The sequence below is a fragment of the Zonotrichia albicollis genome, chromosome 3 (genome assembly GCF_047830755.1).
Source record: "Zonotrichia albicollis isolate bZonAlb1 chromosome 3, bZonAlb1.hap1, whole genome shotgun sequence".
NCBI classification, from domain to species: Eukaryota; Metazoa; Chordata; class Aves; order Passeriformes; family Passerellidae; genus Zonotrichia; species Zonotrichia albicollis.
In genome coordinates, this window is record NC_133821.1 from 50059147 (window position 1) to 50074210 (window position 15064).

Consider the following 15064-nt stretch of genomic DNA (forward strand, 5'->3'; position numbering starts at 1 on the left):
GAAATTACAAAAGTGAACATCTTTTTCTTTTCTAATATGACTACCAGTACTGCACAGAAAATGATTCTGTGAAGCCAGGCTTAGAAGTAAGGAGAAACAGTGGTTTTGAGCAGACAGAAAAAACATAAACACTCCTAATACAAACTTAACAAAGACACAACAAACATTAGTATAAGTACATGTCGAGAATAATTGCTCTAGATATAATGTGATTAACATAATTAGTTCAAGAGGGAACTCAGACCAAGCAATGACGTCTACTTCCTAAGACCAAACGTATCGTCATTAAAGGATTACCCTCTGCAAATCTCTGACCAACTAAACAATTCTAAATATGCAGAAGTCCAGAAAAACAGAAAAATCACCTCCTTCACCTGACCCACTCAAAAAAATCCTCAAAACAACCAGACAGTAAACTCCCACACTGTTCAGCAAATTAAAAGAAAAAAATGTACCATTCGATTTTTGTATTGTTGAACAAAAGACTTCATCATCATTCAAGACCTCAGTATTACCTACCAAGAGGCCACTGCTTAGTAATTCTGTACTATCAATACTTTTAAAAAATCCTATTCTTTCTTACCTAAATATCTTTTAACATTTTCTGTCCAAAAAAACAGACTAACAACATAACAGGGACAACTTTTTCATTAACTCCTTCTCAATATTTTCACAGCCAAAATGATAACTTATAAGCTGATTTTATGATGAACTTGTAAGCTGATTTTCTTCTAATTGATTAAGAGAAAAAAAAAAAATTGGACTGGTCACACAGGAAATATACCATTTCACCTCAGACAATTATACGGAGTCTTTCAGGAAATGATGCAGCAATAAAACCAATTTTAAAAGCAATGGCACAATACAACAGTCTCCCATGATACTTGCTTCTTCTGTATGCCTGACACATGTATTCCATTTTCATTATCTGGACTAAAATGGCATTCCTATGTAGAGCTCCACCACAGAACTGGGAAGTTCCTTCACCTGTCTGCCTCTGAAATACTGATACTAACATAAACTTTCTAGACACATGAGAAATGGTAACGACCATACAAAAGTCTACCAAAAGTCAATCTCCATGGAAGTGAGGACTGTGCAAAATACACAGAGAAAGAGGTTCTTCATAGTAAAGTTCCCTGCTGTCATCTTATTGCAAAGCTCCCATACCTTCTCAGTGATTTCTCATGGGCAGCACTGACTCCTCCTTCACACCACAGCCAACAAACTACAGCTCTCCCCTCACCCAGCTAACCCACTCTTTCACAACACCCATCCTTTTTGGACACAGCTGTGGTCTGTTAAGGGCAGGCCTGTTCCTAATCTTTGATAATTAGTGTAGCTGCAACTCTTCAGGGGTGAGATTACCTTCTGCACTATCTTTGTTTGCTTACATTCTATCCCCCTCACAGCCCCCAGACATTATTGCAATTTTTCTGATAAAAACATTGACAATTGAGACAAATTTTGTCAGTCTGGATATTATCCCAGGAAAGTAGCACCTGTCAGTATCATAAGTTACCTTGGTTCAGACCAACAAGACCACCTAGACCAACATTTTGCATCAAATTGGCCATTGGCAAACACTGAATGAAGTGCAAGAACACAGCAAGCAATTCTTTCAGTTGGAATTGGAAAATACAACCTCTTTCTGTCTTATTTTGAGGAAAATTAAAAAATAAAATTCAAGAAAGGCATCAAAATATGTAAATAGTAGGGTTTGGTAATAAGAAGCCCTGCTTGGATGTCGCAAACATAAGCACAGCAGGGGTGCATCAGAATAAAACAGCATGTCTGCAGCATCAAGGAAATATTAAGACACCCTAATTATAAATCAAGGAGGTTGTTAACATGTTGCCCTATCAGTTCCTCTGGCCTAGGTTGGGGAGAAGTCAGAATTGCAACAAGCTGTGGAGCATCACAGCAGTGAGAGTCTCCAGATTCTGGGCATCCTTCCCCTACAGCTCCTACCCTGCACGGCAGAACAGGTATCTCTGCTCAGTCAGTGCAAAAAGGCACAGTCCTCAGAAACTGACAAACCAAGAATAGGCTTCATTTTTTTCTTTGTAATTCTGGCAGCAAGCTGACATCTCTTTAGCATATACATACTGACACATATCCTCCTTACATGTATCTTTTTATATACACTATTCCCTGCTTACGGAAAGGCATGTCAGCCATCCTTTCACCTATTTAATAACCTTAGGTGAATTGCAAGTAACATGCCTCTATACACTACCTTTTAAAAGCAGGAATATATAACATAATTCAAAGAGCAAACAATGGAATTGGAATAACTATGATCTAATGCAGAAATATGTACTTTGGTATTCCTTAACAATAAAAACCTAAGTACAGACTTGCTCCCTAAATAGAGCCACACATCAACACCTCTCAAAAACTCACTACTTTGTCTCTTACACGACTGTAGCCAAATTTAAAGCTCACCATGCTGATATCTAAAAACCTGAAAATGCAGCAACAGAAATAACTTTTTGTACTTTTATTACTTATGTGAAACTTTATTGTCAATGATGCGGCCTAGTACAGTTCAAACATTACAGCAATGCCATACTTATATGAAGCAACTAATTTCTAATTACTTCATCTTTTTTTTTTAACAGGTCAATTATGAAATATCAGGTTCCTGGAAATGCAGTAAGCCAATTGCACTTAAAAGATGATAAGTTTTGGGTATAATCTGGGTCATATTGTGTACTGAATGTACTACTTTCCATTATTTTTTAAAATTTTATTTATTAATTACTGAACTACACTTGTATTAACAATGACAAGGCACCTTAAGTTCCCACTATACATAGCTTTACATTTTTTGGCAAATTTGGCTGGAAAAAAATAATGTACACAGCTGTTAATGTTTCCAGATTCAGCAGTAATTAAGCACATGGTCATGTACTGTGATGAACATGAGGGCCATGGGAAGTGACGAGTCTATTAAGTGATATAGGCAGCTTTCCATGTAGAAATTCTGTGTCAGTACAGTTTGTCCTTTCTTCTTAATATAAGAGGTAATTTAAAAGATTAGGAAAGATATCCACAACATTCAGTATCAACAGTGTAAAAGATGCACGTCTGGCTTGTAATCAATGTGCTTAGCCTCTTATTGTCGTGGAAGTGAAGTTTCAAATAATATAATTATGGTTGGAATTTATAAATATTTTTCTGATAAATTTGTTGGGAGATGAGGATATATCCAGAAGCAGAGTTTAAGGCTTTCCTAATATTATGATTCTGGCTACAATCATCTGCCACTTTTGCTTGAATGCTATGAAAGAGGACAATGGAAGAAGTCTCATGAGTACGGTGAGTCCTATAACTAGGCATCTGGAAAAGAAAAGACCTCCTTCTGGCTGATTACTCTGCCATGATCTGGATAGCAAAAATTTAAAACTGAAGTGTTTGTGTATTACAAATAGAGTTGTTTGGAAATTCTGTATGAAATAATACAAGGCCTGGGTTTGTTCTGAACATGTAATTTATCAGTAGAAAATAGTCAGAGTTCAAAAAATTGCAGTGAATACTGCATAAGCAGCATTCCTTTCCAATGCTACCTTTGAAGTTTTTCTCCAATATACCAGGAAAAGGAATGAACAAGTTAAAGCAAAAAATGTCTTGTAATTCCAGATAGATTACCATCACAATCAACCTGTCATGACCAGATTTCAATCTATCAATTTCAACCTATACAAGAACTAACACACTGAGAACTCAACTCATTAGATTTTGAGATATAGTTATACCTTAAACACTGTAATATTTAATGATTTCCTTCCTTTTTAATAATCTAGGTTTAAAAAAAACCCAAACCATTTACAGCAATTAATTCAGTGAATCTCAGTCACAGATAAATTTTGGTTCATTTAAGTCTAAATCAGACATTTCAGTTCATGCTAATGAAATTCAGATAAACTACCCTGGCTGCAAGCCCACTGACTTCTGGCTGAAGAGTACACACAGCTGGATGTCTGTAAATCAGGCAGGACACAATTTCTGCATATAGGTTAATGACTGTTCTGCGTCACCAACGTGTAAGAGTACAGACACTAAGCCAGAGACCTCAAACAGCCTTTTGCCTGCCTGGCAACTTCCTCATAAAAACAAAGCTCACTTTTCCGACTGTATCACATTACATGATGTGAGCATTTGTAAAGTAGACCAGACTGAAGCAAAAGGGATAGAGGGAAAATTATACCCCTACTGATGTAAAGTGACTTCAGCTACACAGTCACTTCAAGTCACCACAGATCCGTGCTGACACCAAAAGGATCAGTTCCATCCTCTCCCCCTTGTTTCTCAACGCCACCATAACTCAGTAGAATTTGCACACACATAGCATGAAATGAGCAAATCATCTAGCAAATTTCTTTCCTGAAATACTGCTTTCTGAAAGATTAGGATATGTTGTTACCAGAAATATTTTATATGACTATAGGCTTTATCTTTCTACAAGAAATACACAGACAAAATTCATTGGTATCCAGTACATTCTATAAACAAAATGCATTCAAATTAATCTGTTTTACTTGGCAAGTGTAGTTTTAAATCTGGTTATGCTTATTTTTATCTAAAATCCAGCACTAAAGAAGACCCATCTGCATGACTGCCTTTAGTGTAATAACTATGGCCGCCTTAAAGATCACTGTCAGCAAAAGGGAAGTAGCAGGGAAGGCAGAAAGACATGTAGGATGATAACAGAATGAAGCTAAATGCTAATGGTAGCATAACTATTGCTTGACACTTTGAATACAAGTTTGGGAAAAATTAGCCATAGTATAGAATTTTTAAAGTATACAAAAAAACCAGACAAATCCCATTGTAGTACCTGTTCACATTAAAACTTCACTAGGATAATGGTCAGCAGTCACTTTAATTTAGCAGTTGATACAAAAAGTTTCATGAGGACTTCCACAAAAATTTATCTTTCATTTATAGCCTTCTCCCCAAAAATTGGAAAATTTGAGCAACTGGTAATGAATTCCACTAAGCAAAATACGATTCTTGAAGCTAAAAATTCTCCAAAGCATTTATTTGTTTTTAGCATAAAGATCCTTAACCTACACTATGAAGTATGTTTCAAACATGGAGTGATTTCCAATAGTGATTTCAAGCACCTTAGATAAAATTATTATTTTTAAATGTGCATAGCTCATAAAAACAAGAAGTATAAATTTCTGGCAATATGAAAGTATTTTTCATCATCTTTTACAAAAAGCATTGTCACAACCTATTCCCCTCATTCATAACACTGTTTTTCTGATTGCTGTTATAGATTATAACAATAGGCCTCCTGCGGTTCTGTAGTTTGCAAACTACGAGGAAAGTAGCAAACCGTCTATTGCTATACACTTCTATTCTGCAGATGGGTAATCTCTTTAAACCAACAAAAAATTATTCCCACTTTAGGATGATATGTAGCCATTACCACCAAAAATCTAGCTCAATATAGCCTTTTCCATTCCTTGTCCACCATCTTTTTATCTTTTTATAATTCTGCAGAAAACACTATCTTCTAGGAAGTAACAATAGCCCCTCTATTTAAAATAAGAATTATCATTAGAACACCTAACACCTTAGAAATCAGACACTGAGCAAAACCAGTGTTTCTTCCCTAACCTTCTTGGTAATTTCCTCCTTTGCATTTTACCTGGTACATTAAAATTCATTGTTAGAATTGCATGGATCTTATGTTTGCAGAAAATCTCACCAATAACCAGTTTAAGATCATTACAAAATTTATGATCATTGTCAACACAAGCTGGCTCAAAACAAAGTTTTCTGCATCAATTTAGCAAGGTATTTTACCTAAAGCAACACAACAGAAATACCTCCAGAATTTAACACACTGAGTTATGTCTATGCCAATGCCAACATTCTTATCTAAACTTGACTTAATTACATGTTGTAAGTAGGAACTTTTGAGATGCTATATCCAGTAATTTACTGAGGCATACTGGACAATTTTAATTCAAGTCTTACCAATTTTTGATCCAAGAAAACCAAGTAATGTTTTCAAAATAGACACTACAGGTTGATAGACAGTATTTGCAATTCAAAATGGGTAAACTAAACTTCCAATATTAATACCACCATATTTCAAAATAAAAATACCAAAAGGCTCAAAATATTTAAAAAATTGTTAGCCTATTTTGCCTCCAAAAATAGCAGAACCTAAACACAAAAATTATAATATTCAAGTTATACCAAAACCAGATTTCGTTTTTAAATCTGAAAATAAGCTGTTCACATGAGCTGCTCAAAACTAAATATTAATCACTTATAAAAAATATAAATAAAATAAATAAATAAATAAATAAAAAGCACTTACCTTCTTGTCTGTTATTTTTCCTTTTTAGCCATTTTTCCACAGTTTCTGCACTTACACTTTCTGACACAAACTCATCCAGTACCTGGGGGTGAAGAGAAAGATACGCCTTCACTTTTTCATCTGTTAAGCCTGAAAGAGAGAACATTAATAGATTACATTATTGGTGTGAACTCCCTCATATGAAGAAAATACCTGGAGACCAGCAAGAATCAATATCCCTTTGTTTAACATACTGATGGAATATATGACAATTTAAATCGGACAGAGAGAGCAATATCCTGTCAAAAAAATGAGCTGCATTGTAGAAAATAGAAGAAGCAAAGTGTAGCCATACAAGATACTGTGTACAAAAAGTCCCCTGAAGGCATACACAGAAACATTACTCAGGAGAAATAGCCAGGTAGGAATTCATGACTATGGTTGTGACTATAAAATTATTTCCAAGCTATGCAGGATGATATATTGATAAAGAAACTGGTTAGAAGGAGATAGAAGAAGGTGAGCCGGGATGTCTCACAGAGCACCAACAAATGGCAGCAAAATCAACACAAACTATTATGCAACACCAAAATCATATGCAATTTTCAAATACTAGAATTACTTAAGTTACTTTAGATGTATAAACTGTTTTCACAGGCACGCTTCCATTGCTTTAATAACTTAGTTATCAAAATGAAAATAATTGCAGATAAAATGTATTTATAATATCTGCAATAGAAAGAAAACTCAAGTAAACATTTCAGAAAAAGAAGAAATATTCAGAATCTCAGATCCCTTACATTCATAAATAAATTTTCAAACTCACAAAATTATAATCTGATTATACACTTTGCAAATCTCCCAAACAAAATGACTGACCACAGGCAGGTGAACCCAGCAGTGCTGGGGCTGTCCTATGGGGGAAGCAATAGGAAGAGCCTGTCCTGAGGGACTTGGCTCCAGGCTACCATAGAGGGAACAGGCACTCCTGGGCAAAAGCCTTAATGAGATATGAGGGGAAGAGAAGTAACAACAACTGTAATGACTCTAATGAGATATGAGGGGAAGAGGAGCAGCAACCACTTCAATGACTGTAAATATGCCATCTTCTCTTGTGTTTTGCATATTTAAATATAATAGTAAATTCTCCACAGAAAGCAGCCAGGCTTCAGCAGAAAAGAAACTCCCCCTGAACAACACTGACCTCTTTCAGAGAGGTACAAAATGCGATCAATTCTCCTATTTTGTGCTTTGCACAGTATCAGAACGTGATGAACAGAGGTGCAGTGCAATTTGAGTGTTGATCAGTGATGGAATATTTAAGATTTCTTACAAATGTTTACTGTGAAAGTCTTCAGGAAGCAATACCAGAAGACAAACCAAGAGCTCTCATCTGCAGAGCATCAACCACCTACACCACGTTCCTCACACCAGCTGCACCACATCCCTCACCCACATCAGCCCCCAACAGCTCAAAACTGCTTTAAATTACCCTTCCTTTTAATCCAGAGGTGCAACTCCTGCTGGATATCATAACCTCAAAGAACATCATTGCTACTTAAGGCAATTCCCCATACATGAATCACTTGAATAACAGCTTATCGAGCATCCTGAATTTTGTTAGTGAAGAAGAAAAGGTCTATCATAAATCAGTAAGACAAGTAGATAATCAGCAAGTGGGGTGAAAACAAGCAAAACCCTACTATGTTGATTGTTTAACCTTAGGTGAAAGCTTGTAGAGTTAGATCATAATGAAGCTATAAAGAAGTACAAGTGTGAAATAAACAAGATAATTTTAAAGCTAGTTCAGGGATTGCCTCATGTTCTAAAAAAAAAATTAAGCTTATTAATATAATTCTGTAATTTGTTCAAATGAGAAAAATGTAGACCCTTAAAAAAGTATTTCTAATTTCATAGTGAGAAAATTAAAGGAGTACCACATTTTAAAGATTTAGCCATCAAAATGTAATCAAAATTTATCTGCCCTGCGCACCGTGCGCAAACTGGCTTTTCTGCCTTCTGTACTGGCGCTGGCGTATGTGTTTGTGCACAATTCTTTTTCATGTGCTCAAGCTCCCCACACAAAAAAGTTTTGTAGAACTTAAAGGGCAAAACAGACTTGTCATAAAATGTCTGCTAGTTTCAAGTTGTCTTTAGACTGGATAGAAACACTTTTTTACTTCTAGTAAAAAACTATGACCTGAAAAGATTGTAAAATTAGCAACTGGAATTCTGAAAGGATCGATTTGTTTCTTCAGTGAAAATAACCATTTTTTTCTTGATCCAGACCTTTATATATTGTGGGCTTTGTAAAAGACACATCAGAATTCAATAAAATGTCAATTTGAAATAAGACTTCAGTCTACAGGTCTCAAGTTTAATATCCAGATATTATGCAACTTCAGCAACCTAAAGCTAAAAACTCTGCTTTAACCTTATACAGAAAAGTAATTGATGGAGCTGATATAAGAATTCCTAAACAGTCTTTAAATTACCCATCTTTATTTCACTAAAGGTATCTGTGCACATGTTCTTTCTCAATGTGGGATTTGTAGATGGGAGAAAGAAGAACAAGATTTATAACTATGTTTGCAGAGTTAAAAAGGAGTGACTTAAACCTATTTTCTACATAGATTAAGGCAAACTTATTGGTCAGCTCCCAATTGTTAGATTGCTGCATCAAAAAACACACCCTGCACACATACAAACTCACAACCAAAACTAACAATAACACATTGTAACTTCACAAAATGTATAAATACAAGTATTTTCAACGAAATTTTAATGGTTTATGTTTTATGTGCATTAAGGCTAAAAAGTGTTGTAAAGATGCCTGAATGTAAGAGCATTTTACAGCTATGCAGAAGCAATTATTTTATGGCATATGGAAAGCTTTCTTGATTGTAAGGTGCATATTAGAATAAAGTTATTGCATAACAACATGCACACACTTGGCCTCTTGAACATTCACATGCTCCTGAAAACTTCTAGTACATGTGTTTTTGTTAAATATTATTGACATCTCTATTTGACCTCTCTATTGAAGCATTGCAATCCCTTAATTCTGAAAAATGTAAAAAAAAACCCTATTTGAATATTTAGAGGCAATGATTTACATAAAAAGGACAATAACACACCCACACTCAGGAAACTAAAGTTTATCATGCCAATCAGGTGCCATTTACAGAATAACAACAAACATAACATAAGTCAATGCTGGTTATTATTTTTTCTGTTACTAACGTATTGGTCCTAAATATTTGAGGCAGCAAACTTTTCTACATTCACTCATATTAAAAATATTTTTCCTCTACTACTTCTCCCCTCACTGCTACTTCCCATGACTTCCAGTAATGCAAGGACTTCTCTCATTCTTGTTCACCATTTCTTGTGTGGAGCATCAAGCGTATACATCAGCAGTGCCTAGCGAAGGAAAAGGCACATTCTTCACTGTGTTGGTCTATACACTTCCTCCCTAGCAGCCCAAACAAAAACTCCCCTCACTTCATTTCATGCATCCTCAGAAAGCATCACCTCTTGTATTTGGAACCCATCTGTCCTCTGACAGAGCTGTGACAGTCCCCAAAAGGAACCATCACTCAGGAGGGCTGAACTCTGGCCACTCAGCAGGCCAGAAAGCACAGAAAGACTGGAATAATTGCTCTGGGAATTAAAGGAGGAATCTGGCATTTGATTTGGATGTCCATTCATTCCATTTATGCAGTGGAGTTTACCCTCCATGCATATATCCTGTTTAATTAAAAACACACCAAATCAGCTTTCTCTCTTGTATTCTTATTTTAAAATTATCAACTCACATTTCAGTGCTGCTATCTGACACAACTTCCTGTTGTTGTGTTTTATGCACACATTAACTATTTGTTCTGAATTTGTAATGTAAAAATGAAGGATACACACATATCAGATATGCTCTTCCTCTTTTCATTCCCCTCTGAACAAACCCAAGCTACAGCTGCCCAGCACTTGGGGCAGCCCAGCACTCTCTTCCCGACCACCACACCCAGCTGCATTGGGTAGACCCAGCTACGCTGTGTAGATCTCAATTTAAAATGCTCTCTTTGGCCACACCATCTGTGGTTTATAACTCCTTCATCCTTACTATTAAGCTTTCTTGATCTCCAGCAATGAAGCTGAGGGGAAATTGCCTCAGCTGAGGTTGACTGCCTGCTGGGAACCATCCCTGACCTGACCCTACTACAGAGCAACATTTGAGACTTGCCCAGGACATCACTAGCTGGCTTGAAAAATGCAATGCCAAGAACCATTCTAGACAGAAATCCAATTCTAGTACATAAGAATGCTCCTTTGCACTATTTACTAACTCAGATATAGCAGAACTGGGTTTAAAAATAAAACAAAAAACCTTCAAACATCAATTATCAGTAATTATTCCTTGCCTTTGAGCCAGAATTCAACAGCCTTTCTTTAGAGAAAAAAAAATTATAAAGTAAAAATCACTAGACAGTCATATTTCTGCTTTCAGCTGTTTATGCTGCCTAAAATATTTTAAAAATTTCTTAGATATTAGATAACCTGTGTAGTACTAAATCGATTAATGGCTCTGCTCTCTGACTCTTAATCCATGTCACACTGCACTCTCCTCTGAGAATAGCTTCACTGAGCTCAGTATAAAGCAGAACTGACTGTGAATGAGCTGAAAGAATTGAAGCCTAGAGCTATGTTTAAAAATCTGCTCCATTTAGCAACATGAGTCACACACGTCATTAGCAATTCTTGCCATTTTTTCATTAGTGTTGCGATATTTGGTCCTTTTTCTAAAACCACTAACTTAATCAAACCTCATGATTAGGCAAGAATTTTAATTTTCATCTAAATTGTCTGCTTCCCAGTCTGGGGGCACATGGGGAGTCAGAAAAGAAGGGGTAAAAACTGATGAGCCAGCCTAATTCTTACCAAGGGTCAGCATTTTTTCCTTGAGCAGCTAATCTCTGACAGACTGCAGCCATTGCTTCCCTCCAAACCCTTTTTCCCATTTAGACAGGATCCAATCATTTGAAAATACATTGCGAGGATGTACACTGGTCATTGTAAGAAGTCAGGTAGATTTTGTATATCAAGAAGGCTTTTACCAATAAACACAAAAAGAAATAACTATAAATACTGTCAATGTTGCATCTGTTAGCAACAACAACAACAAAGTAATTCAAATTTAAAAAAAAATACAATAATTAACTAGTTTTGTTTAATAAGAAATTCTTCCCTGAAATTAGAGAGGCCGCAGAGTCACAGTAAATATAGGCAAAGTCGTCATTTCTCCACGTAGCTAAAAAATGCCTAATTTGAAAATATTTTTCCTTATCTGAAATACCAAAATTATGAAGAACAAAGCGTCACACTTCCTCAAAATCAGCATTTGAAAATGAATGTCATACTTGTATGAAAAAAGAAGACTTGAAATATGTGAAAGTCATCCAGAAGACCTAATTTGAGCACAGCTTTGCCTGTGTACTCCTTTATCTAAAGCAGTCTTGTCCCATCTCTTACTTACACAAAGATCACCTCTCTGTATTTTTATACAGAACTTTATAAGTGATATTTGTAGTTATTCTCAAAAGCATTCAAGGCATGTGTGTACATTGCTTCATTTGGATTAAGCATTAATCCCATTAAATCAATCCCTTCTTTGTTCAAAGCATCAGGATTCAAAACCACAGGCACAGTCAGTTTTGAAATATCCTTTTCAAGTCAGACTTTTTATCTTAATCCATTTAAGTACACAGGAATGTAATGTGACCAAGTGCCCAAACCCTCTGAAACCCTGACATTACTGGTCTGGCAAAAAGTATAATCACTAACAAGAAGCCACCAGAATGGTCAAACCTCTTTGATTTCTCTTTTCTCAAAAAATCAATTCACAAGCATGTCTGTGAGCAGCTCCAGTCACCTTTTTTGCCCCTCCTCCTCCAAATCTCTTCTAGATTGCTAAAAACAGCCCAATACATGGCCTCAGCATACCACCAGTGAAAACCAATAATGCAGTATCTGAAAACACCTCACTGCTGATTTAGGTATTTTAAAAGGGTTTATGTTTTTTTCACAGATAACACATTTTACTATTAACTGTTTCAAATCTTCATTCAAAGGTGAATGTTAAATTACATGAGCCTCCAATAACTGCCTAAACCTGCATGATCTGTATACATGTAAATGACAGCAGTAGCCACATGACATCTAAGCCAGGACGCCAGCAGCACTGCTGAAGTTTAGAGATAGAAAATAAAGACCAGCTCAGCTAAACAGAACTGGAATGTGCTCATACAAAAAGAATATCAACAACCACCACATCCTCTATCCTGAAATTCAAATCCCATATTCCTGATGAAAAAGTCAGGGATGCACTTGAACATGCCAGATGCTAAGGCATGGACAGCAGGCCTCAAGTTTCCACCAACTTTCATGGTGGTTTTTCTGATATTATCAGCATCTTGCAAGCCTGAGTCCTAGACATCTGTAGATACTCAGCTGCTTATGTCTCCCAAAATCTAACACTCAAGAACTGCACAGTACTAGCAGCTCTGAGCCCTGCTTCAGTATTAACATAAAAAGCAAAAAACCATATAAAATTCCTGATGAAAAATCAGTTTTCATTAGCTAGAGCTAAAAGTCCTATAATCCTTCCATAGGAATTATATGTATGCCTAATGGAGTCAACATATTCTCAGTTTGAATATTCATTTTTCATGGGGTTTCAAAATACTCTTCAACTTGTCTGAATGGCATAATCCTGTATGTATGCTGTTATGCTGTAATATCATCCATTAGTTAATGCATGGAGCTTTTTAAAACTCTGTCTTACTTTCCTGGTTTGAGAGGAGCTTTTCTCCAGTTCTCATTAGCACATTGGAGTAACTCCGAGGGGTCTGTAAAAAGCTTCATTCTGCTTCCAGGCACATGACGGAACCAAATTTGGAAATTTAATTAACACTGCAAAAAGCTAACAAAAGGACTACAGACATGCTCTAGGACTTGCAAATTGTAATCAAATAATTTCAAGCATTTGCTGGAGAGATTTATGTATCATCTTAAGGTTACCGATAAAAATAATTATTAACATATTATAAGTAAAGCATTATACTGAAGTAGGTTAAAATGTATTCATAGATGTAGAAGGAACATCTCAGTATAATTGTCTGCCTTTTTCTTTCTCTTGTGCAACATAAAGAGCCAGGATACCTTGCTCCTGCCCAAAATATACCTGAAGAGTAATGCATATCTTAATAAAGACTAAATAAATACTAAAATACATTAATAACTCATTATGAAGTATGCAAAGTCCCTCAGAACATGCACATAATTAATCTCTTAAAAGAGTATATACAGCTTCAAATTAAACTAGTTAAAATCTAATGATTAAGCAAGGTTAGAATGCCCTCACTCTTCCCTTGAGAACAGGTGTTGGGACCAAGTTCTTGATTTATGTCTTCTCCAGTAATAACTTCTGGCTGATGTAATGTCTTCCTCTCACCTGACACCTAATCCTGGAGTAGCTCCCTTTTTGACTGAACTCTTCTGTCTTAAAAGTTGTCCCATTCCCTTTATTACCAGTCTTTTACTGCTGATTTATTACTTAAAACAAACTTCTGTGAATAAAGTTCTGTAAATCCTCTTTAATATACTTACCAATATAAGTGTGCATTCCTGTTTATAAACTGCACCTTAACTTATTCCACAAACAAGATTCACTGTGATGAAACCTTTGATGGATACTACATGCCTGTTCCAAGTCTCATTCTGTTTTTTCACTAAACTGGAGACAGAGAATGTTCTTCCTTCTGAAAGGAACACTCCACTTCACCTGAACACTTGGATTAGTAGGCATGTTAGGACAGTTTCCCAGAGCACAGGACTCTTCTGGAATAACACCTACACACAGTCAAATAACATGCTACTTAGCAACAAGACTGGACACCTCAGAGTCTCTGCTTTAGTGACATCAGGTCCCTATCTGCAGCACCACAGAGCAGGATTTGTCATTCTTTTTAAATCCCCTCCAAAATTAAAGTCTTAGGATGCTTAAAAAGAAACACAGTCAACATCCTTCACAAAATGAGAAGGTACAAAACTCAGAGAAACTGGTCACTAAAAAGTACTAATAGAATAAATATAACACAGCCACATTCAGAAAGGTTTGATCTGGTTCATAGGAAGCTCTTCAAAAGCAAACTATGCTAGCCCAGCACTTTCTAGACATCATGTACAAATTAAAACATTTAGAAAAATATACAAATTAGTCTAAATGATGAATTTCACATATTCTGCAAATTATATTTCTTCAAGTCCTGCATCCAGTTCATTTATGAAGATGCAGAAGAGCCCAGACCCAAGGATGGCACCCTGTGGAACGCCACTAGTGAGAGATCCCCAGTCTTATGTCACCCCATTCACTGTAACCCTTTGTGCCTGACCTGTGAGCCAGTTGCTCACCCATCACCTAACACTGTTATCCAGCTGTGTGCTGGACATTTCGTCCAGCAGGATTCTGTGAGAGACAACATCAAAAGCTGTGCTGAAGTCAAAAAAGACAACTATGCACAAACCTGATGAGTTGTTGAATGGAAAACTAGAAAGGATGCAAGAAGCAGGCTGAAAGGTGCTATTCTTATTTGATCTACAAATTGGATATGATATTTACAGGTTCATTTGTTTAAAGACAGATAGAAAGTGCTGCCAAGATCCTGACCTATTGATTAACACAAA

At 36.1% G+C, this 15064-nt stretch overlaps 1 protein-coding gene across 4 annotated transcripts in view; it reads right to left on the reverse strand.

Annotated features, from left to right (window-relative positions):
- The window catches only part of PDE10A (phosphodiesterase 10A), a 162879-nt gene that overhangs the window by 84237 nt on the left and 63578 nt on the right, over positions 1–15064 (reverse strand). For all 4 annotated transcript variants that reach the window (XM_026793061.2, XM_005486482.4, XM_074537377.1 and 1 more), the window contains exon 2: positions 6347–6475. In XM_026793061.2, coding sequence (XP_026648862.1) covers positions 6347–6475 — 129 coding nt within the window. The remainder of the gene's footprint in view (positions 1–6346; positions 6476–15064) is intronic.